This window comes from Oreochromis niloticus, linkage group LG10, assembly GCF_001858045.2.
Source record: "Oreochromis niloticus isolate F11D_XX linkage group LG10, O_niloticus_UMD_NMBU, whole genome shotgun sequence".
In the NCBI taxonomy this organism is placed as follows: domain Eukaryota; kingdom Metazoa; phylum Chordata; class Actinopteri; order Cichliformes; family Cichlidae; genus Oreochromis; species Oreochromis niloticus.
The window spans coordinates 14,717,354-14,741,237 of record NC_031975.2 but is presented as its reverse complement, the minus strand read 5'-3'; the positions used below and the strand labels follow the sequence as shown (position 1 = coordinate 14,741,237).

At 41.2% G+C, this 23,884-nt stretch overlaps 4 protein-coding genes across 7 annotated transcripts; 2 read left to right on the top strand and 2 right to left on the bottom strand.

Annotated features, from left to right (window-relative positions):
- Window positions 1-389: 389 nt before the first annotated feature.
- On the top strand, window positions 390-6,959 carry smpd1 (sphingomyelin phosphodiesterase 1). The gene is made up of 9 exons (XM_003446896.4): window positions 390-588; window positions 804-1,065; window positions 2,123-2,443; window positions 2,748-3,028; window positions 3,290-3,463; window positions 4,477-4,648; window positions 4,771-4,847; window positions 5,224-5,369; window positions 5,451-6,959. The coding sequence occupies exons 2-9, from the start codon at window positions 847-849 to the stop codon at window positions 5,867-5,869; spliced, it is 1,809 nt and encodes a 602-aa protein (XP_003446944.1). The 5' UTR covers window positions 390-588; window positions 804-846; the 3' UTR covers window positions 5,870-6,959.
- Window positions 6,960-7,029: 70 nt separating this feature from the next.
- tpte (transmembrane phosphatase with tensin homology) lies at window positions 7,030-13,898 on the bottom strand. 3 transcript variants are annotated; one of them, XM_005472244.4, is made up of 19 exons: window positions 13,717-13,898; window positions 12,688-12,778; window positions 12,516-12,596; window positions 12,389-12,436; window positions 12,126-12,287; window positions 11,492-11,611; window positions 10,800-10,899; window positions 10,637-10,700; window positions 10,463-10,527; window positions 10,239-10,299; window positions 10,072-10,153; window positions 9,765-9,853; window positions 9,606-9,667; window positions 9,431-9,511; window positions 8,498-8,603; window positions 8,305-8,402; window positions 8,129-8,224; window positions 7,970-8,040; window positions 7,030-7,873 (listed from the first exon to the last, which is right to left on the bottom strand). In XM_005472244.4, exons 2-19 carry the CDS (start codon window positions 12,732-12,734, stop codon window positions 7,768-7,770), a joined length of 1,539 nt encoding a protein of 512 aa, XP_005472301.1. In that variant the 5' UTR covers window positions 12,735-12,778; window positions 13,717-13,898; the 3' UTR covers window positions 7,030-7,767. The 3 variants fall into 3 exon arrangements, with proteins under 3 accessions (XP_005472301.1, XP_003446945.1, XP_005472300.1); XM_003446897.5 differs by lacking the exon at window positions 13,717-13,898 and adding an exon at window positions 13,201-13,531; XM_005472243.1 differs by lacking the exon at window positions 13,717-13,898 and adding an exon at window positions 13,047-13,194.
- Window positions 13,899-14,252: 354 nt separating this feature from the next.
- On the top strand, window positions 14,253-17,350 carry fgl1b (fibrinogen like 1B). The gene is made up of 9 exons (XM_003446724.5): window positions 14,253-14,528; window positions 14,639-14,725; window positions 14,910-15,177; window positions 15,359-15,518; window positions 15,654-15,751; window positions 15,905-15,993; window positions 16,080-16,205; window positions 16,331-16,395; window positions 16,534-17,350. The coding sequence occupies exons 1-9, from the start codon at window positions 14,523-14,525 to the stop codon at window positions 16,712-16,714; spliced, it is 1,080 nt and encodes a 359-aa protein (XP_003446772.1). The 5' UTR covers window positions 14,253-14,522; the 3' UTR covers window positions 16,715-17,350.
- thsd1 (thrombospondin, type I, domain containing 1) lies at window positions 16,746-23,446 on the bottom strand. 2 transcript variants are annotated; one of them, XM_025910685.1, is made up of 8 exons: window positions 22,413-23,446; window positions 21,575-21,689; window positions 20,344-20,738; window positions 19,638-20,256; window positions 19,347-19,508; window positions 18,820-19,240; window positions 18,178-18,718; window positions 16,746-18,056 (listed from the first exon to the last, which is right to left on the bottom strand). In XM_025910685.1, the coding sequence occupies exons 2-8, from the start codon at window positions 21,624-21,626 to the stop codon at window positions 17,424-17,426; spliced, it is 2,823 nt and encodes a 940-aa protein (XP_025766470.1). In that variant the 5' UTR covers window positions 21,627-21,689; window positions 22,413-23,446; the 3' UTR covers window positions 16,746-17,423. The 2 variants fall into 2 exon arrangements, with proteins under 2 accessions (XP_025766470.1, XP_025766469.1); XM_025910684.1 differs by having other exon boundaries at window positions 21,575-21,699; window positions 22,413-23,445.
- Window positions 23,447-23,884: the final 438 nt, after the last annotated feature.

The following is a 23,884-nucleotide window of genomic DNA, read 5'->3' as shown; positions in this document are numbered from 1 at the left end:
CTGGTGATAGCCATCATACTTTTTTATATTTTATAAACCCGTAACGCAAGCACACACAAGGGAAATAAGCAACTTGCAACTCTTTTGACCAAAATTAAGACTATATTGCTTTATTTTAAGACAGCGGACATAAAGCAGAATATACTGACGCCCAGTAGATTTAATTTATAGTTCCAAGTTTATAAAGGTTTGCTGAGGCATACAGCTATTTCTATAATTAAGGAAGAATTTGGTCAAAAAGGGGTTAAAAATATAAACGGTCAGCGCGTGACCTCAGCTTTGATAATCTTTATTTGACTTTATTTGACAGCTCCAGACTGTGGGCCAATCAGAAAACAAGACCCCTGGCGCACGAGAGAACCTGGTCTCACGTGACGTGTCAGCTGACTTTTTCAGAAGTCAGAGGCAGAAGCAGCCGCTGAGGTAACAGTCGGACCTTAAAACCCGGCAGTGGCTGTAGTGCATGTCCACAAAGAAACAAGGCTGCTGAGCTCATTTCGTTGCATTTTGTGGGTGTGGGAGCTGGGCCTCTCTTGACCTGCCCGCTTCTCACTCAGGGAAAACTGCGACACTTGGTTATATTCAGAGGTATGGTATCAGAAGAGTAGCTCGCTTTGTTAAGAGTGTGTTTTCGCTGCTGCTGTGTTAGTAGGTGACATACAGCGGAATATTGCCTGCGGTTGTTTGTGAGTCATTTATTCTGAAGCTGAAGTGTTAGGTTAAGCACCGCGACAGTAAGTGTTACTTCCTTGACACCCATTGCTGTTTTGTTGTTGTCCGTGTTGTCTTGCTGTCTTGTACAGAGGCTGATACAAACGCTCTCTGAGGACACCTGCTGTCAGGACCATGAGGCTCTCCTCTCAGCCGCCCTCCTTTGGGCTGATAACCTGCTCTTTGGTGTTGATATTGCCGCTGTTTGGCTCCTGTCATCCAGCACAGCTGTCAGGAAACCCCAGCCTGGATTTCATGGAGCAGCTGAGCCACTCAAGTGTCAGATTCAACTGGAGAAATGTCACCTGCTACGTCTGCAAAGCTGTCTTCACCATTGTTGATGTCGCCCTTCTGGTAATGTGTTAAAAATGTCTTATTAAACCACAAGTTGCATAGGGGCAACAGACCATCCGGTCCTTAGAGCAGCACAGGAAATCATTTGTTTAAAAAATGAAAAACATTTAGGAGATGTTTATAGTATTAAAACAGCATTGAAGTTTAGTTATACATTAGTTGTTGTTGTGAACTGCATATTGACTACATGTATAATAAGAGCTTAGGTTTTTGCAGTTTTTAGAAAATCCTGAGCAAGGTCCACCAAATGTTAGAAGACCACAGCTGTCTCATAAAATGCTCTGGCCCATTCTGCACAGGAAGATTATGTTTTCCATATTAAACATTATTATGTAATACTGAGAGGTACTTCTAGTATAGTCAATATTCCCTTTACCATTTACATCAGTGTATTTTATAATGCTTCTGATTTAACTTTTTTTCTTTCTTCTATGTGATCTATGGTTTGTTCAGGTTATTGCATATTGTCCAACTTCCTAGACTGAGCAAGGAACTTCTCTTAACTTCTTTGTGGCAGTTATTCTTTGTTTATTTATTTGTTTATTTAATTCTGGTACAGGTATATTAGGTTAAAAAGACAATAAATCTGAGCAGCTCACATTTTGTTTCCAAATGGAGCATACTATTTTATTATCACCAGTTATGTTGGTATTGCTGCTACTGCAGAGCATTAAAAGTTTAAAAATGTTTGTGGTATATGATACCAGTCATATGACACTCTGCTTCTTCTGTGTTTAGCTGATTTAGCATAAAAGTCCTTTGACTCTGTCATGTGGTCTCTGTTGACCACAAGAAACATGTTTATCGTTAACTATAGCTGCTGACCTCCACCACATGTGTTTGCATATTTTCTTGTGTTTTTTAAGTGCAGATGCTGGACTTGTATTCTGTGGCTTTGATTCGTACTTTGAAATGTTTCTTTGAGCAAGTTTAAGTTCAGATTGTTCTAAACAAATTTTAGCTTGACCTGCTTTGCAGGAAGTTCAAATGTAGTGGTTAACTTTCTTAATTTCCTCCTCTCAGAACTTGTTTTTTCTCTGTTAACTCCTTCCCTCAGAGTGATGCAAATGAAGAGCGAGTGGCACGTGCAGTAGGTGAGGCGTGTATCCGTCTCCATCTGGCCGACGAGCAAGTCTGTCGGGATATAATCGAGCTGTTCAGGGATGACTTCATAAGGGCCCTGCAGGAGTCGTTTCTGTGGCCCACTGAAGCGTGTGCTGTGCTGGTGGGCCCTTCCTGTGGCAAATTTGATGTGTATGCACCTTGGAACATCACTTTGCCAAATGTTCCTAAGCCCCCCGTTAAACCACCCTCTCCTCCCAAACCGGGTTCTCCACAGAGCAGAGTCCTGTTTCTCACAGACGTCCACTGGGACAGGGTGAGTGTGTGAAAAGAAAAGAGCCAAAATTGAAATTGAAGTGAAATCCTGGCAAACTTGGCTATTCTTGTCCTAATTTTGTGTATGTATATAGTCCCTCAAAGTGTGTCTGTCAGTAGGTGTGTATGTGAAACCTTTTTATATTAAGGTCATACGCTTGTTAAAAACAAGGTTAAAGTTAGTGATTGACAGCGTCTGTATATTTTGGCTTGACTCAGCATGAAGTGTTATGGCTTTGATCACCTGACTTGTTTTGGTTTAACTCGTGCCTTAAAAAAATATTACTGTTTGTTCCTCCTGACAGGAATATGACGTCGGCAGTGCTGCAGACTGCAAGGAACCTCTGTGTTGTCGTAACGATTCAGGCTCTCCAAACTTGAGCAGGAGGAAGGCTGGGCACTGGGGAACTTATGGAAAGTGTGACCTGCCTCTTTGGACAGTGGAGAACCTTCTGAAAAATGCTGCCAAAGCTGGGCCATGGGACTGGGTTTACTGGACTGGAGACATACCAGCACACAATGTGTGGTCACAGACCAGGGAGCAGCAGCTGTCAGAGCTAACTGTCATCTCTAAACTCATCCACAAGTAAGTTTGCTTTAAGCTTAACTCTGACTTTTTTTTGACATAACTAACTTTTTCTTTAACTCATAAAACAGCAGATCAGAGTAGTTTTAATATAATAAAACTAACAATATATGTTGTGCTGGTTTATGGCTACATTCATTACAAACACACTGTACTCTGACTCAGACCATGTTAACATTCAGAGGGTTGTCCAGTCATAAGTTTGTCATGCTTTATCTTGAACTGGTCCAATCTATGTTGACTCTTAACTTTTGTCCTCAGACACCTGGGATCTAATGTGACAGTTTACCCTGCTGTAGGAAACCACGAGAGCACACCAGTAAACAGCTTCCCTCCACCCTATATTCATGGCAACAGATCCTCTTCCTGGCTATATGACCAAATGGCAGAGGAATGGGCCCCGTGGTTGCCAGATCAGGCATTGAAGACATTAAGGTCACTGAATTTTATGATTTTATTATATGTGAACGTCCTTTGCCACTGTACTGCAGTTAAAGCTACCCGTAGGTAACAAAGCATTTACACTGGATCACGAGGAAACTGTGTTTATGATGCAGTTTCACTTTGACTGGTTACCAGTGACGGAAAGTGTTTCTTATACACTTACTGGCCACTTTTTTTAGGTACAGCTGTTAAACTGCTCATTAATGCAGATATCTAAACAGCCAATCACATAGCAGCAACTAACCTGATTACCTGCTCATTAATGCAACTATCTCATTAGGCAATCACATGACAGCCACTCAGTGTGTTTAAGCACGTAGACATGGTGAAGACAGTCTGCTGAAGTTGAAACCGAACATCAGAATGAGGAAGATGGTTATTTAATTTAATTTGAATGTGGTATGGTTGGTGGTGTCAGATGGACTGGTGTGATTATGTCCAAAACTGCTGATCTGTTGGGATTTTCCCACTCAACCATCTCTAGGATTTACAGAGAATGGGCTGAAAAAGAGAAAATACCCAGTGAACAATGGGTGAAAATTCCTTGTTGATGCCAGAGGTCGGAGAAGAACCTAAAGAACCATTTGTTACAACCATGGTATACAAATGGGATACAGTTGCAGAAGACCACATTGGTCCCACTCCGGTTGGCTAAGAACAGAAAATTAAGGCTACATTTTACACAGACTCACCAAAATTGGACATTGAAAAAATGTTTTCCTGGTCTAAAGAGTTTTGATTTCTGGTGTGATATTCGTATGGTACAGTCAGAATCTGGTATAAATAACACAAAGCATGTATCAATCTATTTGTGACATGATGTCACAAAGATTATCTCAGAGTGGTTTCTTCAACTTTGCAATGACTTTAGTGTACTCACTGGCCTCCACTGGCCAGTGAGTGTATACAACACTTTGAGTTGCAGTAAGTGACCAAGAGCCTGATAATGTCTAGAGTTTTATTTGACTTTGAGCCATTCAGATGTCTTTTTGTTGTAATTATAGATATGGAGGATTCTACACAGTGCAGATTCAGCCTGGTCTGAGGCTGGTCTCTCTCAATATGAACTTTTGTGCACGAGAAAACTTTTGGCTGATGGTGAACTCCACCGATCCCGGGGATCAGCTGCAGTGGCTCGTCCATATTCTCCAGGCCAGCGAGGACAAGGGAGAAAAAGTGAGTTTGATCATTTAACACTGTGAAACTGGGACTTTCTTATTTTAATTACCTCTGATCTCATTTATTAAGCACAAGAAAACATTTATTTTTCTTTAAAAATATCTCCTCCTTTATTGTAGGTACATATCATTGGTCACATCCCACCTGGCCTTTGTCTTAGCAGCTGGAGCTGGAACTATTATCACATTGTCAACAGGTAGCTGCAGTAGTCACTGAAGATTTAATATAAAGCTGTTAGAAACTGTTAGAAGATAATTGGAGTGCTAAAGTCAGTCTGGCTACTTCTTTGTCACTTGGAGAATGATTTGGGGTCCTATACATTAAACAATAGATTATTGTTTAATTGGGAAACATTTAATGGTCTGCAATGTGAAGTTAGAAAAGGTGCATGTGTAATGCTGATCAGTGCAACTAAATCCCAATAAGCAGTATTCTTGGAATTACAGCAGCTAGACACAGAGCTGGCTTATTATCAGAAACACTTTCCAGCATCTGAAAGCATAACTTTTGTGAACAGAGGTTAATCGGTAGGCTTCTCTTTGGGGTAAACTACTCTCGCATCCTTTCTTCAGGTATGAAAGTACAATCACTGGACAGTTTTTTGGCCATACGCACCTGGATGAGTTCCAGATGTTTTATGACGAGGAAACCATGACCCGCCCGTTGGGGGTAGCGTTTATTGCTCCCAGTGTCACTACCTTTGTTCACCTTAATCCAGGTGAGTTAATAATTGAGTTAAGTCATCTTCCAGCATTTCATAAGCAGCACACTCACACGCAGCAAAAATATGTCTTTTCAGGATACCGTGTCTACTATGTCGATGGGAACTACCAAGGAAGCTCTCGGCTGGTGCTCGACCATGAAACGTACATCCTGAACCTTACAGAGGCAAACCACAGTCCAGGGGCACCACATAGTCCACAAAAGGATCCTAAATGGAGACTACTGTACCGTGCCACTGAAGCTTATGGTCTGTCTACTCTGTTCCCCTCCGATTTTAATCGGCTGATTGGGACCTTTATCAATGACGATCCTGCCTTCCAGAAGTTCTGGTATTTGAGATATAAAGGGCACGTCTCAAAGCCGTGCAAAGAGGTCTGCAAGACCGGTATACTGTGCTACCTGCGAAGTGGGCGTTATGATGACCTGAAGCAGTGCGACTACCTTAATGGTTTTAAAGGACGCTTAGCCAGAGCTGCCACAAAAACTCTCTGTTGACCCGATGGAGTTTAGCCTGGAAAAGGCTGGGTGAGGGGGAAAAGCAATATGACTAAATATGATACTGAGCCAAAAACAAATCATCCTCTGTTGCAGATGGACGAGGATTGTTTTTTTTGTTTTTTGTTTTTTTTCATAGGTTTGATTTCATAAAGTCACTTGACCTATTATAAATTATGCTCACAGGTATGTTAAACTTAGAAACCCAACTTGAGTATTTGTTGTGCCTCATCACTAATAATGTGTTTAAATTCAATTAGATGAATGTGGGAACACGCTATGGACGGTTGACTTTTTTTTTTCTTTCTTTTTTTTCCAATGTCAGTTGTGGAAAGGGTGGTTAAAATTGTTCTGAAGCGCACACAGTATTAGGCATTACAAGGAAAGCAGTTCTTTTGAAGCCAGTGCCTTTTCTTTTTTTGTTAAATATGAACTTATCGATTCTTGCAATCTTAGATCTTTTAAACCTCTGTCCCTCTGAAATGTTAGTCATCCATTAATTTTCTTCTATTTATATAATTCAGGGTTGCAAAGTGGCTGGAGCCTGTCCAGCAGTCGTGGGGCAAGAGGTGGAGTACACCCTGTATAGGTTGCAAGCCTGTGGCTAACACACACAGGCAGCCATTCACACCCACATTGACACAAGAACCAACACACATACAGTAAACCTGCAAACTCCACACAGAAAGACCCCTGCTGGCAGACCTTATTCTTGTGAGGCGATGACGCTAAGCTCAGTCCCACAGTGTGACTCAGAAATGTGTTGGCACTTTAATATATATTTTTTAGTCCTTCGTCAGCACCATTGTCTGAATTTTAGGTCTGTGCTTTCTGTAATCCACCTTATGTGCAACATTTTCTGCCTCAGCAAAAACATCTTTTAGCCAACCAAAGAGCAGTATTTTTCTTTCCTAATGTTTACTTCTGCCTGCACTTTGTTTTTAGCAAATTTCTTTAGCAGTGAATAAATCTGACATGCTTGGATGGGTCCTCAAATCTGGGGAATTAATGGTGTAACAGGAAAGTGCTTGTAATATAAGCAGTAATTTAAGCGATTGTACAGATTGTGAATAAAATTGCTTGCTCGTTACCTGTTTGTGAGGGGCAAATATTAAGTTCAAATTAAAATGATTGTTTATTTTTAATTAATCAAACACATGCACAGCTCCAACACTTTATTACAGTCTTTTTTTCTTCAGAAGTTTGATACAAAAACTGCCATCAGATCATTATTTGCATGGAAGTGACCCTTGATTCATCAAAATCAAAGCAGTTTCTATAATAGCTGCTGCTTTGAAAGCTCAAACTCTAAATCAATGAGACTAACATCTTTTCTGAGCTCTCATTAGCAATGTCTTGGCTTCCTCTCTCCCTTTTTCCACATTTCCAAAGACAACTTGTTTGATTCTCTTCATTAACCAATACCTAGGCTACTTTAGTTTTCAGTAAATCCTCAAGTGGGGATGAATAGGTAACAGCACTGGGAAATAGTTCACAAATAAAGCACTGAGCTATCAAAAGATCAGCCACACATATAGCTTTATAATTTCATGAATGCTAAATGTTGATCATTTTACCACATACACCAAAACAAGTACCTGCACATACAGATTAATTTAAATGTGTACATTATTCTTTGTTTATTGGTAATTCCCCATGTCTCACAAATTTAAGTGGCGAAAGCTGAGAGTAGAATTTTAGTCTACATTATTTATAAAGCGGAGAATTCTAAGCGCTTAAGATCACAACATTTAAACATATGTAAATGTGCGGTATTCCTCTGGTCAATTTTAACACCAAGACCAGATTCATTTTTTAATTAGTGTTCAATTTGCATATTTCTGTTCATTATGCATCATTAAAGCTAGAACAGGTTTTTCCTTATTTCCATCTTTCTTTTATTCAGATTCTGAGAAGTACATAGTGACACCAAAGTCTTCCTTGTACAGGTCCCAGGTCTTTGGTTTGTGTGGGTTATCCAGCTCTTCCCTGGGTAAAAACAACCTGAGGACAGTTTAAAGAGAGTGTAAGTCATGATAATACAGTCAAAAGAATACAAAAAAATGTCTCTGATCTACTGAAATAGAAAAAGAAACACACTTGTTATCTTCTATGAAGGATGTATTGAACCAGAAGTAGAATGGAACATCTTCATATCCTTTCGGGAGGCCCTAAGGATGATGAGAACAGATCACGTGAATCTAATTCACAAGCTTTCCTTTAATATGCAGCGGTAAAGGTGAAAAAGTAAGCACTCACTGCACTCGATTCAAACATGACCTTCACGTCTCCTTCAACCACAGGCCCATTCTGCAGGCTGATGACTGCTGCGTTATTACCCACATCAGGAAACACCTAACAAACATCAAAAAAGGTTAAAAGGCTAAAACTCTTCAATCCTGTTGTGTGAATTTGTGAGTGTGTGACAGACTTACCGTGCAGTTCTCCTGCTTGGCGCACACACACTCAAACACCAGCTCTTTTCTCACAACTATCTTGACCTTGAAATCGCTACCGTTACCTTTACCAACGCCTGAGCAGGAGTAGAGGGAGAAAAAAAAAGAGCTCATATGTACCACTGTGGGTGGTGCAGCTATAAACGAACATGCTTAGGGTTTTCTGGTTTACCTGCTATGGAGTGGATACGGATGCTTTTAATCCTGAGGCTTTTCGGTGGAGGTAATTGTCTGTTGAGCTTATTCTTCATGATCTCATAGTACCCCACGTACCGGCTCTGCAGGACACAACAACAACAAAACCTTTTAACATATTGTGGCTGTAGGAGGTAGAGCAGGTCATCTACTGATCGGAAGGTTGGTGGTTCGATCCCTGGCTCCCCCTAGTCTGCATGCCAAATATCCTTGGGCAAAATATTAACCCCAAGTTGCTCTGTGATGCATCCATCGGAGTATGAATGTGTGTGAATGGTGGTTAGAAAGCACTTAACAGCATAGAAGATAATGAATGTGGCATGTTGTATAGAGCGCTTTGAGTACTCTGGGAGAGTAGAAAGAAAAGAATAAGAATCAGTCCATTTACCATTAAAAAAAGCAAGTGTTTAGTTTTTGTACATGTAGTCCAACAGGTTGTCTTAAGAAGATGTTGACACCAGAATCCCTTTCATGCTTCTTGGAATTGACTTCACCAGTGCCTAAAACTCTAATATACTTATTCCAAAAGACATTCCTTCACTATTTGTTTTGATGATGGTTGTGAAGAGCGATGTCTCACAGGTAGGCCCAAAATCTCCCACAAATGATTTGTAAGACAGAACCATCTGGCTGTTTCCAAATCCTTTCCTAGAAAAGGTTTGGTCAAACCTGGCAACGTTCTCTGGCGATGTTACAAATTTTGGAAAAAAATCCAGTCGCCTCACATGTGAATAAGGCCGTTGTATTGCTGCCATGCTTTTGTGTTTCTGCCACATGGAGCTGCTAATCACAATGATTAGAGGTTTTTTGTTTGTTTTTTTAAAGTCACTTTACTTTAGGGTAATCTTAAAATGGAACATTTAAGAATAAATGCCTTCACTACAAAGAGTTTTTGATGACTTGTTGTTACCTGAGAGGGAGTCTCCACCCCCTGAAACTTGGAGCTCTGACTTTTGTCCGTCCTCCGCTCGCCAAAATACTCCAGACTGTCCTTCAGTGCGAAAAGAAACAAATGTAAGGATATAGCCTTGCTTTAAAACACTTTATATTTACCCTGGTTTGACAAGTAAGTAAGAGAGATGTACCTGTGCACTCTCAAACTGGTCACTGTCAATAAGCCAGGTACACACCATAGTACCAGTGCGTCCTGGGAAAGGGAGCAGTAGAATTCACATTTAAAAAGACGCATATTTTCAAATAAGTTGTTCAATGATAATGAGTCAAGGAGAGCTCACTGACGTTACCTTTCCCTCCTTTACAGTGGATCGCAATGATGTTTTGAGGATCAGCAGACATCCACTCTCTCACGCTCGCTGTGTATTTGAGCATGTCCCTGAAACAATCCAGTACAAGAACACAGAGCTAAGATGGGAAAATACTAATTAGCACTGGAAATTTGATGCAGTTGTGATGCATCTTTTTCCTGGATCCGAGTCATTTATAGAAATCCTTGAAGTCTCAACATTTACAAAATAAGATAATGCTTAAAGGCAGCAAAAAAAAGATCCAGATTAAAGAAAAGGCCACATATGAAACAGAAGCTGCGCTCACTCCAAGGAGGGGACATTGTGGTCATCAATAAACACCCGTTCAACCCTGTAGTGGAAGAACTGGGGGTCGTAGCCTTTCTCACCTGGAAACAAAAAGAAACTACGCTGTTTTGTAATCCTGCACAAAAGGGCGTACAGTGCATGTGAGGAAAGGTGGTGCCAACTTACTGCAAAGATTGTAAACTTTATAATGGCCTTCATGTTTAGTGTCTAGAAACCTTGCCACTTCCTGCACAAAGAGAGAAAAGAGGTCAGTTAAAAGCCAATGGTAACTGTGATTGGGATCATTTTAATCTTTGTCTATGTTATTAATATGTTTGCAAAGTAAAGCAGGTGGTGCATGGTGAAATTAATTTCAAGTCATGTCCGCATCCAAGGCCACTCACACTTACCCTGATTGGATTCCTATAGAAGGCCTGCTTCCCAGAGGAGGGGAAAGACATGGCGATGACACGGTCTACAGAGCGGGTAAAGATGCAAAATAATTTTTTTTCTATTTTTTTTGTCTCAAAATGTATTTTCCTGACATGCATATTTTTTAATTCATATAGCATGCAAACACCTGCCTGTGACATAGGTAAGATCAAGGTCAAATCCATCCTTCTGATAACGCCGCTTGTTTTCAGAAATCTGAAAAATAAGCAGTTTTTCCAGTGTTCTCTCTTGATGCCAACCCTAACACTTGTAACTGTCCAGCTGAACTGTTTGTGTCTAGAGTGACGACCTTACCATCCTCCTGGTGACTTTCTCCAGCTCTTTCTTCTGAGCAGCCAATCTGAAAACCCTCACGAGGATTATTATTCTCAAGAAGCGGAGAAATGTCACAACCCTGAAAGGAAAATTGCAAAAGTGAATCATTATTCCAGGTGTTCGAAGTCCAGTGCATTCAAAAGGAGATTATAAAATCTGTAATATGGTCTACGATACTCTATGCAACTACTGCATGTAGCTTAAAACCATATGGTTAAGCTAAACAGTCATTAGACAATCAGCCAAGTCAGTCATTCATTCTCAGATTTTCACCACCAAATAAGAAAATCAAAATACTTTTTTTTGTGCTTTTGTTTGTAAAGTACAATATCGCTATTTAATTGCACATTTACTGAAAACATTGCTCTATTGCTTTCTTTTGGGAGTAGTTTGTACACATCTATGGAGATCAGTCAGGAATCATAAGAGAAAACAAGTAGGTGGATTATGGGTGTAAATTCCCATATGGAAATGAAATACAAGAAGCTTATAATAGTTCTTTAAATTCAAATATTAAATGTGTTTAATGATATGCACTTTAATGTTAAAGTGGCCCCTTTTGCATTTTTCTTACCCAACACAATGTTTATTTACAGATCATACTTAATTATTTAATTGTTCCTTCCTACTGTATGCCTAGTGTGATGGGAATGCAATGAGCAAACATGTACCTGGGGATAAGGCTGGTACCTGACAGGTCAGAGAAGGTGTAGACCATGGTGACCGCCAGTGTGACTATCACCACGCAGGCGTCTATGATGTTCAGCTTGGAGCTGAAGTACACTTTGAAACTAAAAGGAGGCCAAGATAAGTTGAAAAATGACACAAGTCAATTAGTATACAGCTGGAAAAAGAATCTGCACAGATCATGCAATGAACATATTCAGTGATTTCTCTGACACTCTGATGACTGTGCCATTACATTTCCTAATCCCTAACCCAAAACATTTCCTGTCTGACTTCCTTTTCACAACTTCCTGTTTAATGACAAATCAGACTTGGTTTCTGCTGATTCAAAACTCTGGTGGGAATCACTACTTTAAACATTTCTCTTTCTCACATTAGCACGGAAACAGTTGTGATGTTTACAGATTCAAACTATATTGCGATCCACCGCGTGTCAGCAAAAAATTACCTTTGCAAAAGTAAGTTTTGTCTGATTTGTTAGGCAATCCACTGGCTTCCTCAGAACAGAGGCTATTCTTCCTGAAAGGCTGGCTCATGCGCATGACTTCTTACTCACAACCGGGTGTTACAGAGGTGCAGAAAACAACAACTAGACTCCCACAAGCATTTCTCACTCACCCCTCCACATAGACACGCAGGAGGACATCGGCAAGGAAGAAGAAAGAGATGGTGAGGGACACAGCCTCTAACGCATTTCCAGCATCTCTACTCTTGGCTGGCAGTGAGAGATCCACAATCACCAGCACAAAGTCCACTATGATCAGTATTACTCCAAATAAACTGGAAAGAAAGACATGCAAATGATAATAAAAAATCCACTTAATTAAAAACACAACCAGGTAGGGGTGTACCCGTTTCCAATTTGCAAAAAATGCGCTCACCGAAAGCCAAAGGACATGACAAACGGGGCTATTTTTTTCCGAAGATTGCTGCAAAACAGGGGACAGGGTTATATGTGCCTGTATGTAGAGCTGAAGGGTTATGCAAATTGGATCTCTTTAAACTTACTAGTACAGTGTGTCTGGTAGTGCACTCTCCTCCTTTCCATCGTCAATCTCTACTTTAGCATTCTCCATCTTTGTAATGTTTCTGAGAAGACAGATAGAGATTACATACAAAGACACACAAATATTTGTATTTATTTGATATATAGAGAGAGATAAATAAATAAAAACCTCACCCATTTACACTTGAGTCTGAGCCTGGGTTAAAGTACACAGAGGACATGATGCTTCTGTTTCCTTTCTCTTTTTGTCCTGAACGTGGAGTTTCTGCATTTGGACACAAAAGCGTGATAAGATTGAGTACACCCTGTTCAGCGTGATGCTACATGGTTACAATGTGGAAACAAATGAGACAAGAGTGCATAAACTTTGTGTCATCGTCCTAAAACGCTGCATTTCTTCAAACCAGTCTCTCACACATTTCCCGGTGCTACCTGCAGGATGCAGAAGTCCACAGCGCGTCCCTAAATCACTACATTCAGCTGCAGCACGTACAAACAAACTGCTCAAGAAAGGAATCGCTCATTATGTTTACCTCTGGGTAAATTTTAACAAAATTTCACCGCCCGGTCCACAGTCTGTGTGATCACCATTCACTGTCCTGTTGCTTTCCTTGCAGCGTTGACGCGTTCACAACAAATCAGACCCCCAAAAAGCCCAACTAAACTAAACTCCCTCCGCCTGCTTACCGTCGGGACTGTCATTCGTCAAATTATACGAGACTTCGTCTTGTGACTTCTCCCGGGGACAAAGGAAGACGGTTCAAAGGTTAACCGGGTGGATTTTTTTCTATCCATCCACTATTCCTCATCGTTTTTGCAAACGTAGCGGTTTCGAACTTCCTGGAGCTCAGTAGAAAAAAAGAAAAAAACAGGAGGAAAAAATGGCCTTTCCCTCCTCCTTACTCTTTATTCATATTTCCTCCTCAGCTTACTTTGACTCAAAAACAGAGTCTGACGGTAACCCTTCTGCACAGACGTATTTAAACCGCCGATAGTTACTAAACTAGCCCAACCTGCCTAATTTGGAACATCTGGTTTTAATAGACTGGGCAAAAACGAAATAGTACATTCCTGCCTTTTGCGTCATTGTTTGTTTGTTTTTTTGTCAAATTAATTCATGATATTTGGGTATTATATTCAGAAAAATAAAAATAAAAAAGTAAAAATAAAAATAAAATAAAATAAATAGAAAACACAAAATACCACAACTGCTCCCTTTAGGGGTCGCCACGGCGCATCGTCTGCCTCCATCTGACCCATTTCCCTTGCATCATCTTCTATTACAACAACCCTCTGCATGTTTACTTCATCCGTAAACCTCATTTATCGTCTTCCCATTTTCCTCCTTAGCAGCAAAAACGTGCACGTGCAACTTAAAGCAAACCGCATATTTATCAGTAATATCCAACAAGTAATGCAGGGGGAGCCCTTTTGCAGCACACGCTGACTTCCTACACTACAGTTTGCACCTTTCCTGTGTTTTATACCACTGCATATTAAAAATGTGTAAATATTAGTGCTTTCGACCATTGCTAGCGGGAGTTTTGTGCCCCGGGTAATATTCACCCGGATGCTCTGCTGTTTATGAAATTACTAAGAAATCATATTGGATTACTTTATTGCACGAATTAGTGTTTGAAGTTTGACATTACGAAAAATAGAATGCATTTTGTTAGGAATAATTGTCTCCTCCCCAATACATCACTGTGTTATATTTAAAAGGCAAACCCCACAAGCAGCACTTCTGGTATGTAAAGAATGGAGCTCTTTCAACATTTTCGGTCAGTGAAACTATTTGCAGATCTGGGATCAGCTCTACTTTCAAAACAATGCGATGGTTTATGAAGGAGAAAGCACAAAACTGACCTGAGTTCAGTGTTTGGCGAGACCGTTCTAGTCCGAATCCTCTAATGTGGACCATGCAGAACTAGCCCAGCCTATAAATAATACTGACAAATTTCAGGGGAAGAGAACACTGAACCTGAAGAAAACAAGGGGAGCTTTGTGAAATGAAGGTAAGGCTTGTGGCTTCGAGATTCTTGGTGTTAAAAAAAAGCATTTAAAGTTTTGGATAACTTTTTGATTTTTCTTGAAGTTTTAATCTAAATGGTCTTGTTTATTTTAGAAAATGTGGTTTTTCCTAAAAGTCATGCCAGTGTTGCTGTTCTTGACTCTGCTGTGCCCAGTCTTGGTCTCCTCTTCACAGCTGTCTGTATGTATCTACTCTGTAACAAATGTTTTCCTTTATTTTTGTATTGACTGTGAAAACTGAAAATGTATGCCTTAAATGGTGTTTTTTCTAGATGTGTAGAAAAAAACTGTGATGCATTACTTACTGCTTCCTCTGTTTGTTATCAGAATAAAAACAGAGGTATTTTTTCCTTCCTTATTTTAAGGCTATGTGCGGGCCTGAGTTTGCTGTTCTCAAGCGCAGCATAAGGAAACTGGAAAATAGTCTTTTGATCAGAAAATGGCAGGTTGAGCACTTGCAGACGCACAAATACTTCCGTCCTTTTCAGCCTGCTGCGTCTAACAGCAAACCTCAGGCTGATTCAGACCCCGATTCTGGTTTAAACCACAACAAGAGCGCAGCTCTAGATGGACTGGATATGACGCTTACTAAACCACTTCCACCGGCAGGCAATTTAATTGTTTATGATAAAGGTAAGTAAGTGCACTATGTTTGGTGCAAATGTACAATGCATGACGCATTTTTCTATTTCTAATTCACTGAGTTTTGCACATGCACAGCTATTTTTTACTTGACATGCAGCACAAAGTCAAAATGTCAATGTAAGAACATTAATCAGCAATCTCTGAAGCATTTATTTTGTCTTTCTTCTAGATTGTTCTGAACTGTTCGACAGACAGAGACCATCAAGCGGTTTCTACCGCATAAGACCCAAATTAGACCAGGAGCCCTTTTTAGTTTACTGTGACATGGATGATGGAGGAGGGTGGACAGTGTTTCAAAAACGCCGGCATGGAAGAGTTGACTTTCACAGGTAATTGTGCAGAAGAAGTAGCCCACAGCATGTGGGGGGGAAGATCCCACAGCCTGTCTAAAATCTAGTATGATGCTGATAAAGCTTATGGGGTTTCCTGTTTGAAGTCAACTGCCAGCCTAATTCTCATTTCAGAGACTGGGTGGACTACAGAGATGGCTTTGGCGACTTCAAACTGTGGAATGATGAGTTTTGGTTGGGCAATGAACACATTTACTCTCTGCTCTCAGAAGGTCAGCAGGTCACGTTATGCACTAATGCTTCACATTAGACACCCAGTATGTGTTTTTTCATTCATATGTTGCATATGATTTTAAATAGTTCTCTTTCCTGTCTTATTAGCTTCTCCTTTACCAACTTTACTTTGTGTCTTTTTTGTGCTAAAGGTAAGAACCTTGTGAAGATCGATCTTGTGGATTGGGATGGAGAGAGAAGCTATGCGTTTTATGACAACTTCAGGATCACCAATGAGGCTGTGAGAAAAACACTTTGTGTAGCTTTTCCTTAGAATCATAATTATAGCGATCCTCCCAGGAAACATTGTTCTAATGCCCATTCCAGGATAAATATCGTCTTCAGTATGGGCAGTACAGTGGGTCAGCGGGAGATGCTCTCAGTGGAAGCAGGGGTGTGGTGGAGCAGTGGTCTTCTTGCCTCAGTGGCATGCAGTTCAGCACCAGGGATCAGGTTAGTCACACATCTGTCAAAACCATTACCACTCCAAGATGGCAAGTTGATGTTTCACAGCACATCTAATAGACTACTGATGTGCAAATGATGAATGTGAAAACACTGATGCTGGTGGTTGACAGGATAACGACCGGTACCTCCAGGGAAGCTGTGCCCAGGAGAATAAAGCAGGTTGGTGGTACAACAGGTGAGGCTGTCACCCACCCTTTCTGCTCCATGAGTCTACATCACTTCTAATGTGATTATGAAGTTTGTGTCTTTTCACCAGGTTTTGTAATTTGGAAAATTTACCTTTGACATTGTGCCCTTAACTTCTGATCTACAGATGTCATGCAGCCAATTTAAATGGAAAATTCTATCGCAGAGGGAAGTACAAAGCCGAGTATGATGACGGTATTGTGTGGGGGACCTGGAAAGGCCTTTGGTATTCACTTAGACACACCACCATGAAGGTGCGGCCTCTGGTTTTCCTGGACGCCGTTGGCAGTGGAGCGGGCGAAATTTAAAAACCTAAAGGCTGAAAAACAAGAGCAAACATTCTTTGCCATGTTTTAATTTCTCCCTTTGCGATTTTTTAAAAGAATTTATCAAATATCAGTAATACCATATTGTATCCATTTCTTTCTGTAAAGTGTCTATTAACCAAACATTAAAATAAACAGCATTTCATCCATAACCTCTCTGATGTTCATTTGATTGTCCTCAAGCATAGTTACAATTGATACAACTGTGTAATTTTCATTACATATTTGACACTGCTTAGATCTCACATTAAACAGTGAACCCTAGTGTAGCTGGTGCCGTTTCAGTATAGGCAGCACTATAAAAGAAACACATATAGCAATGTGGAAATAAAACTAGAACATTATCTAGGTCTAGGTATTGATTTTACGAGTGCATTTAGATAATGTGACAGGTTTATTGTACCAGCTGTTGAAGTACAGAGCAGAAATGTATTTCCAAAGTGTGTTAAAAATCTCAGCAATGGCATACAGTGAATTAAATAAAACTTTACCAATTCACAAAGTCAGTAATAATATTACAAAATATCAAAACAAACCTTAAAAAAGTCTAAAATAAGAACTTTAAAAGATAAAAACATATAGAGATAAATCCGTAACATTACAATACATAGGTGGGTACACAGACGTAGGGTGAAGGGCAAAGGATAAATGTAATTATCAGTGGCAGTTTTTCTCAGCTGTAGTTTGTGATCTACTCCTCCTCCCATACATATGACGAGGACAGATCTAGATCCAGCATCTTTTGTTCTGCCTCGCTCAGCTTGTAGGGAGAGCCATCGCTACTGCTGTACTCCTCAGTCACGGGCAGAGAGTGGCAGCGACCTTTCCTCTGCTCTGAGGATGAAGCAGTAAAACTGGAGCTGCGCTTGCGCCCCTTGGCTGCAGAGTAGGACTGAGCCTCCTTTAATTTCCGGGCCAGGATGTTCCTCTGAATTGGTGAGGGTCCACGACGGTTCCAGTTCTGTTCAGCCCGATCCAAACTCAACTGGTTCACTCCCTGAGAACTAACAGGTGCTGCGGCGGGACCCCCGATCCCTGAAACTTGCTCACTGTTCTTTCTCCTCTCTGCTGTGCTATTAAAGTCAGATTTACCCTGTGTCCCAGATGCTGAAATTGTGTTTGTGTTGGTTCCTGCATGTTTGATTTCATTAATGTGCGAAAGCGCTGGTTTCTCTGTCCAGGGCTTCCTCCCGTCACTTTTCTGGAGTCTGGATCTAGTCCACTCTGAAGCCCCATGCTCTGGAATTGGGTAAGAGCGATATGGCTGTCTCTCCCACTCTCCTTTGCTCCAACAGCTTCCTTCGGGAAGAGTCCGAGATCCCACCTGGAAAAGACATAACGGTTAAACTCGACCATTCATGGCACTAAAATGTTTTACAGCAATAATAAATAAATAAACAAAATAAAAAATAAATAAAAGTCATCTTAAAGGGTATATAAGTTACCTGGGTCAGGCTTCTTTCTCTGAACTGTCTGGACTGTGCGGACGACGGTAGCTGAGGTTTGGCATCATTAAAACTGGAAGTCCGTCGGAAATTTGGATTCTTATGATAAGAGTTTCCCATTGCTGCATGTCCTTCTTCTCTGAAACCTGTTAGCCCAGTCCTCTCTACCATCTCTACCCAGTCAGCAGTGCGGTCATGCCACTTGGAGCTGCTCCTACTTGCGTGAGCAGCAACAGGAGGACCTATGATCAGTTCCACTCTAGGACTCAGTCTGTCTGGTGTGGCCCTAAAAGTCTGTGATAGTGGTTCAGAAAAGGGAGCTGCAATGTGAAAGTTCTTGAGTTTAGAATCACCCTGTAGACCTAAAGGGGAGGCAGAATGAGCAAATCCGATCGGTGTAGGAATGGGAGAGATGGTGGGTGAAGCAGATGTGTCTACAACAGTGTCATGGACGGGGCTCGAAGAGACATGGTACAGCTGTGTAGCCTCCTTTAAGCCCTTCTTCTTCATCTCTTTCAACTGTTGTTGTGCCAATTTGTACCTAGGCAAAAAATAGTTTCCGGTTTATTGTGTGTGTTTTTTTAATAGCTAGTGACAGAAAGAATACATCTGGGATAGAATATTATACATTTTAAAACATACCCAAATATTGGTGGAAACACCTTCTGGCCAGTGGGAGATAGCCTTTCTGGGTCCTGTGGGAGTGGTATCACCATGGTCTGTGAGAGAGGTTGACTTCCCAAGAAAGCCCCATCTTTTTGGGCTGCAGCCACACCCATGCCCCCTGAAGGGCTGTGAACATCAGACAGGCTGGGTCTTTGTAGGCTGTGCCCAAAGATGGAGGCCTCATCTGAGAGCTTGCGCCCTCCAGGAGAATGCATGGAGCTTTTCCGCACAGAGCTGCACTGAGGGCTCTGGCAAAATTTTCTCCACACAGTCACCACAACAGTAGCCATAATCACAGCCAGGCAAAGGGAGATACCAACTACCACAATCATGTTACCGCCCAAGGGTGCAGCTCCAACCGGTGCAGGTGGGAGAGATGGAGAAGGAGCTGGTACCACTGGGACATAAAGAAAAACAACATTTGGACACAAAACTAAAGACAAAAAGCTTTAATCTAAGATACTGGAGAATAGAAATAGCAAGTTAGGGGTAAATAAACTCACCGACACAATCCTCTAGTGAACACAGGGACTGCTCCTTGATCATGCCAGTGCACTGCATCCCTCGCACACCTGAGGGCAGTAAACACTCACGCACTCGTTCCCTCACCCCTTCTCCACAGCTCACGCTGCACACACTCCACGGCTGCCATGGCCCCCATGACTCTGCAGGATGCAAGGAAAGTGTTAAAACACGATAAAGCAGATTAGTAGTTTAAAAGCTTTAACTCTGCATTGCTACATAAATTTCCTCCACTCCAATACACCAAAAACACGCAGGCTAAACAATCTCACCTGCACTTTTGTAAGCCACCAGACACGTCTGTGCTGGACTGGGCGAGCGGCTGTAGTTGAAAACAAAGCGAAAGCAGTACTTATTCCTTCCCGGGTAAAACACTGAGCAGTTGAATTCAGTTTCATTCTCTCCATGAGTCAGCCAGTTAAAGGCCAACGGGGGAGAAGTGGGCTCCTCTGGTCTGAACCCCATCACTGCAGATGAGGCAGCATCGCTATACAGTAATACTTTCCCATTGATGTGAGCACAGGGCGGGGTGATCAATTTAACAGTCATAGTCCCCTCACAGCCACTCTTGTAAGCATTGGCATTTTCCACTAGCAACTTATAGGAGAAGATACGGGACAGGTAGAGCGGTCCAGAGCTCTTCACCTCCTGTGCTGTGTGAGGAGACCGTAGAGCAACTCTTATGAAATCTCTGTCTGTGAAAGGGAAGGCACAGGACAGTTCAACACTCTGAGAACGGAGGGGTTTGATTGGGATTCGGGTGAGGGCTCGGACCTTGTTGATGCTGTTATGACCTATTTGGTTGTACTCCACATAGCTGACTTCTAGTGAGAGAGCAGAATCAATGCCGCTGGAACAAGCCTGAAAGTGTTCATTAGTGGATATCCCAACCTGAAGAGAAACAACAGAAGAGAAGTATGAAAATTATTTATGGTCATTGTTTTACAGCAGTATATACTGAAATGTTGTTTTTATTGCCTGAAAGGATCCCGAGTGGTTCCCAGCTCTCTCCACGGCAATATGAAAGGTTGGCCAATGGACTTGTAGTTCTGAACTCCACCACCAGGTAGTGCTCTCTATGCTACTGCCCTCTGTGCTATTAGTAGGGAAAACAGTGGAGATGCTGGTTTGTCTCAGCAGGAACCGGAAAGTTCCTGCGTACGGGAAGCAGGAGCAGTTGAACTCCACCCTGCCAGCCGGTTGATTGTTGTGGAGAGTCTTGGTCAGAACAGTGGTGTTGCTTTCCGTGTTGACCAGAGATAGGCTCCTGCTCCGGATGGTGCTGCTGTTGGATTTTATGCTGAAGTCCACAAATACGCTGCTGTTGCTTAGGGCAGAATGCAAGGAGGGCCAGATATTGAGCCCTGCAAAAGCTGCAGGAAAGAAAACACACAAGTAGATGTGAGGAAGACAGAGAAAAGAAAGAGAAAATGTTACACGTTGTTCTACAAATGGTGAATACACCTCCTCAATATGTCCACAATGGATAAAATTAAGTCTGGTTGTCGTTAACCATTAATGCATTTTTAAAAAATCCTGCTTTTCCAAGCATGCAAGCAACGTTTTACTGTACCTAAAGGTTGTTTCTGGTTCCATTTTGTTAGGTAAATCAATCAGATTGATATGCTAAGTGTGAATTAATATTTGTGGCTGTTTAAAAAATACTAGGAATTTATGGGTCTGTTCATTTTTTATGGTAATTTTACAAATTTTAGAAGGTTTTCTAGTAAAACTTGGCTTCAATTGTGAGTTTATAAAGTGTCAGTTTTGACAACACATTGTAACCATAATTTATAACAACGTGTCCTGTGTGTAATTATAACACTTTTATAAACCTCTTATACATTTCCCTTATCCAACATCAGATACATTGCCCAAACAACCACAAAGTATAGTTTTTGCTCAGAACGACAAAACAAGTTCAGTGGAGTCCACATTAACAGGATCCAAAGCAGTAAAGTATAGATATCAAACAGACAAAAAGTTAAACATGTTTGAGTATATAAGCCAAGAATCAGGGTGCTATTAGTGGGGGGGAAAGCACTAGTAGCATGTTATTTTAAGAGCTATTGTGCTCTGTATTGTGTAAATCCTGTTGTTGGGACCTCACATCCTCACAAAGGAAAGCGGGTGTCTGAAGAGGCCACGCATTAGCCTCGTTCAGCAGTCAATTAAAATGCACTAAGATGATAGATTTGTAGAAACTCACCATATCCAATGAGCACTAGCAGGAAGGACAGCAGTGAGACAGCCTGTGGCATTCCGATACCTGTGCCTCCTTTTTCTCCTACACCACATGACCGTCCTATTCCACCATCACAACGCTGTGAAAAGCTTTAAATGATCATAGAATGATCACAAAAATCATAGAACAATAAAACAAACAAACAAAAAACAAGAAGATAATCCACAGAGAAGTAGTAGATAGCAGTTAAGTGTGTGTACAAGAAGCTGTGCGCTCTTCTGCATGTATGGAAAACAGGAAGGCTAGAGTATGAACAGTGAACATGACTTTTCTGAATTTACACTGGCGTCTTCCTCTTCCTTTCATCTTCACAATGGGTATGGGGAGCTGCCACCATCACACAAGAGAGGTTTCAAAAAAAAAAGGAGGGGAGGGGGCTTTGTTCATCACAAACATGTAGTAGGCTGAAGCCAAACACTTGTCTGATTTGGTCTATATACATATAAACAGATCATTTCAGACTTTTGAAGTCAGAGCAGAATCAGAACACTTACTACTAGTTATTATTTCCATCATAAAGTCAGCCAAACTTCCAAGCAAATACAAAGTTAAGGTGGAGCCTGGTGTTTGCTTGTTTTTAACCCCGTGCTCATACTGTGTAGCTAATTTGGGTGAATATTTTCAGGATATGACTGGTTTTTAATCCGCGAATAAACACAGCCTTTGTGTGCGCAATACCTTCTAATTAGTGAATCTAAACCTGGATTTTCAGTCTAGATTAGCATGCATGGTGCTTTACATAGCGAGTCTAACCCTTTACTGTTTTGTGTAGTGCAGTCTGATTAAATCAAATTGTACTCACGTGTCTTGAAGACTCAGAAAAGTATGGTTCCTCGGCGCTTTCCCTCGCACAGCACCCACAGTAACTGTCCCTCCATGTGCTCGTAGCGAATTTCTTCTGCCAGATAAGCTGCTAATAAATTTCACTGACAGTCAGGGGGACAAGTATGACAGCCCCACGAGCGCTCCGGAGGCGCGCGCTGGGGTTCAGAGCGCGTGAAAGAGATCCGCTCAGTAAGGTCAACAGGAGGGCGTATTATGTTTGCGACTAACTCCCTTTTCCTCTCAGAATTTAGACACGCAGTTTAACGGTTTAAGACTTAAGTCTTAAATATTATCTGCCTTGAAGCTTCCATTTAAGAAGATATTTAAAAAATAAACAAATTTTGCGTCCAAAACGACTCTCGCCCTTTTTATTCCTGCCTGAGATTAATAACAGGTAAAATGAAGCAGTAAGAAATGGAACTGGTTCTAACGTGCTTTAGCTCTGGGAAATTTCATGCTAGACGAAAAAAAAAAGAAGCACAACTGAAAGATAACTTTCCTGCTCTGGCAGTTTAAGGATCGCATTGCATTAAGTCATCATTCCAAAGATCGATATCAGTTTTAACAGGCGCCCGGATCATCAAAACATTTAAGAGGCAGTGCCGCAGGAAAAATATGTGAAATTCAACATAGGGATCTGTAGTTCAATCCTTTATGTGACAGTGTGAGAAAAAAATGTAACATTTTAATCAGTATTGTATAGTAAACTATATATGTCGTTTTTCTATGATTAACCAATTAGAGAGTTTAAAAAATAAAAATACACCAAATCATGAATTATGCAGAATGCAGCACTGTGGCCGTAGTCAATCACTCCATCTCACTGTAAGAGCAACGGGACCCATGTCGTGCGGTAAAATGTTCACCTAAACTTCAATATTGTGCACGCACCCCCAATTATGAGAATCAGACCTGCCTCGGCTCGGCTCTCCAGACTTCCTGAACCAGTTGAATTCATCTATCAATAAGCGGGCCACATGGCAGGGTAATCTAATCAACTCTGCAGACCTTCATTCTTCCTCTGGCGAGAGTCCACACAGAACAGGAAACCTCTCTGGAGATGAAACGTTCACGGTCACAATGGGAACAATGAACTTTTCTTATTCTGTTTGTTAAAATACTTTATGGTGACAACAGAAGCACCATTCTAACACTACTTGTTGCTTATTGCCATAGGCTCCTCATTCATATGTAGTTACATGCTATATTACATAATATAGGTGGATATGATAAAGTATTGTTTTGAAAGATTTGTTGTGCCAGTTGATCGCGCCCTTACCTTTCAGTTTTGACTTCAAAACACGCACTCTGGTATTTGTCTAGCACAACTTTCCTCTGAACTGGGATTAAGTATTGCTCACACGCACTGTGTGAACTGGATTGACAGGAGACGTGACACGCATTTTAGTCTGTCTTGTCTGGTCTTGAATTTACCCAAAGCTATTACAC

What these genes read in the sequence shown, in the direction of transcription:
- thsd1 (XM_025910685.1), bottom strand. Translation starts at nt 21,626, where the DNA reads ATGCCACAGGCTGTCTCACTGCTGTCCTTCCTGCTAGTGCTCATTGGA. An exon ending in ACCACTCGGGATCCTTTCAG is followed by an intron (nt 20,257 to 20,343) that starts GCAATAAAAACA and finishes GTTTCTCTTCAG; the next exon opens with GTTGGGATATCCACTAATGA. An exon ending in GGTGGCTTACAAAAGTGCAG is followed by an intron (nt 19,509 to 19,637) that starts GTGAGATTGTTT and finishes TGCATCCTGCAG; the next exon opens with AGTCATGGGGGCCATGGCAG.
- fgl1b (XM_003446724.5), top strand. An exon ending in GGAAGAGTTGACTTTCACAG is followed by an intron (nt 15,519 to 15,653) that starts GTAATTGTGCAG and finishes TTCTCATTTCAG; the next exon opens with AGACTGGGTGGACTACAGAG. An exon ending in AGTTCAGCACCAGGGATCAG is followed by an intron (nt 16,206 to 16,330) that starts GTTAGTCACACA and finishes GGTGGTTGACAG; the next exon opens with GATAACGACCGGTACCTCCA.
- smpd1 (XM_003446896.4), top strand. Translation starts at nt 847, where the DNA reads ATGAGGCTCTCCTCTCAGCCGCCCTCCTTTGGGCTGATAACCTGCTCT. An exon ending in ATCTCTAAACTCATCCACAA is followed by an intron (nt 3,029 to 3,289) that starts GTAAGTTTGCTT and finishes TTTTGTCCTCAG; the next exon opens with ACACCTGGGATCTAATGTGA. An exon ending in TATTATCACATTGTCAACAG is followed by an intron (nt 4,848 to 5,223) that starts GTAGCTGCAGTA and finishes TCCTTTCTTCAG; the next exon opens with GTATGAAAGTACAATCACTG.
- tpte (XM_005472244.4), bottom strand. Translation starts at nt 12,734, where the DNA reads ATGTCCTCTGTGTACTTTAACCCAGGCTCAGACTCAAGTGTAAATGG. An exon ending in CACAATGTCCCCTCCTTGGA is followed by an intron (nt 9,854 to 10,071) that starts GTGAGCGCAGCT and finishes GGATTGTTTCAG; the next exon opens with GGACATGCTCAAATACACAG. An exon ending in CCACTGTAAAGGAGGGAAAG is followed by an intron (nt 9,668 to 9,764) that starts GTAACGTCAGTG and finishes TCCCTTTCCCAG; the next exon opens with GACGCACTGGTACTATGGTG.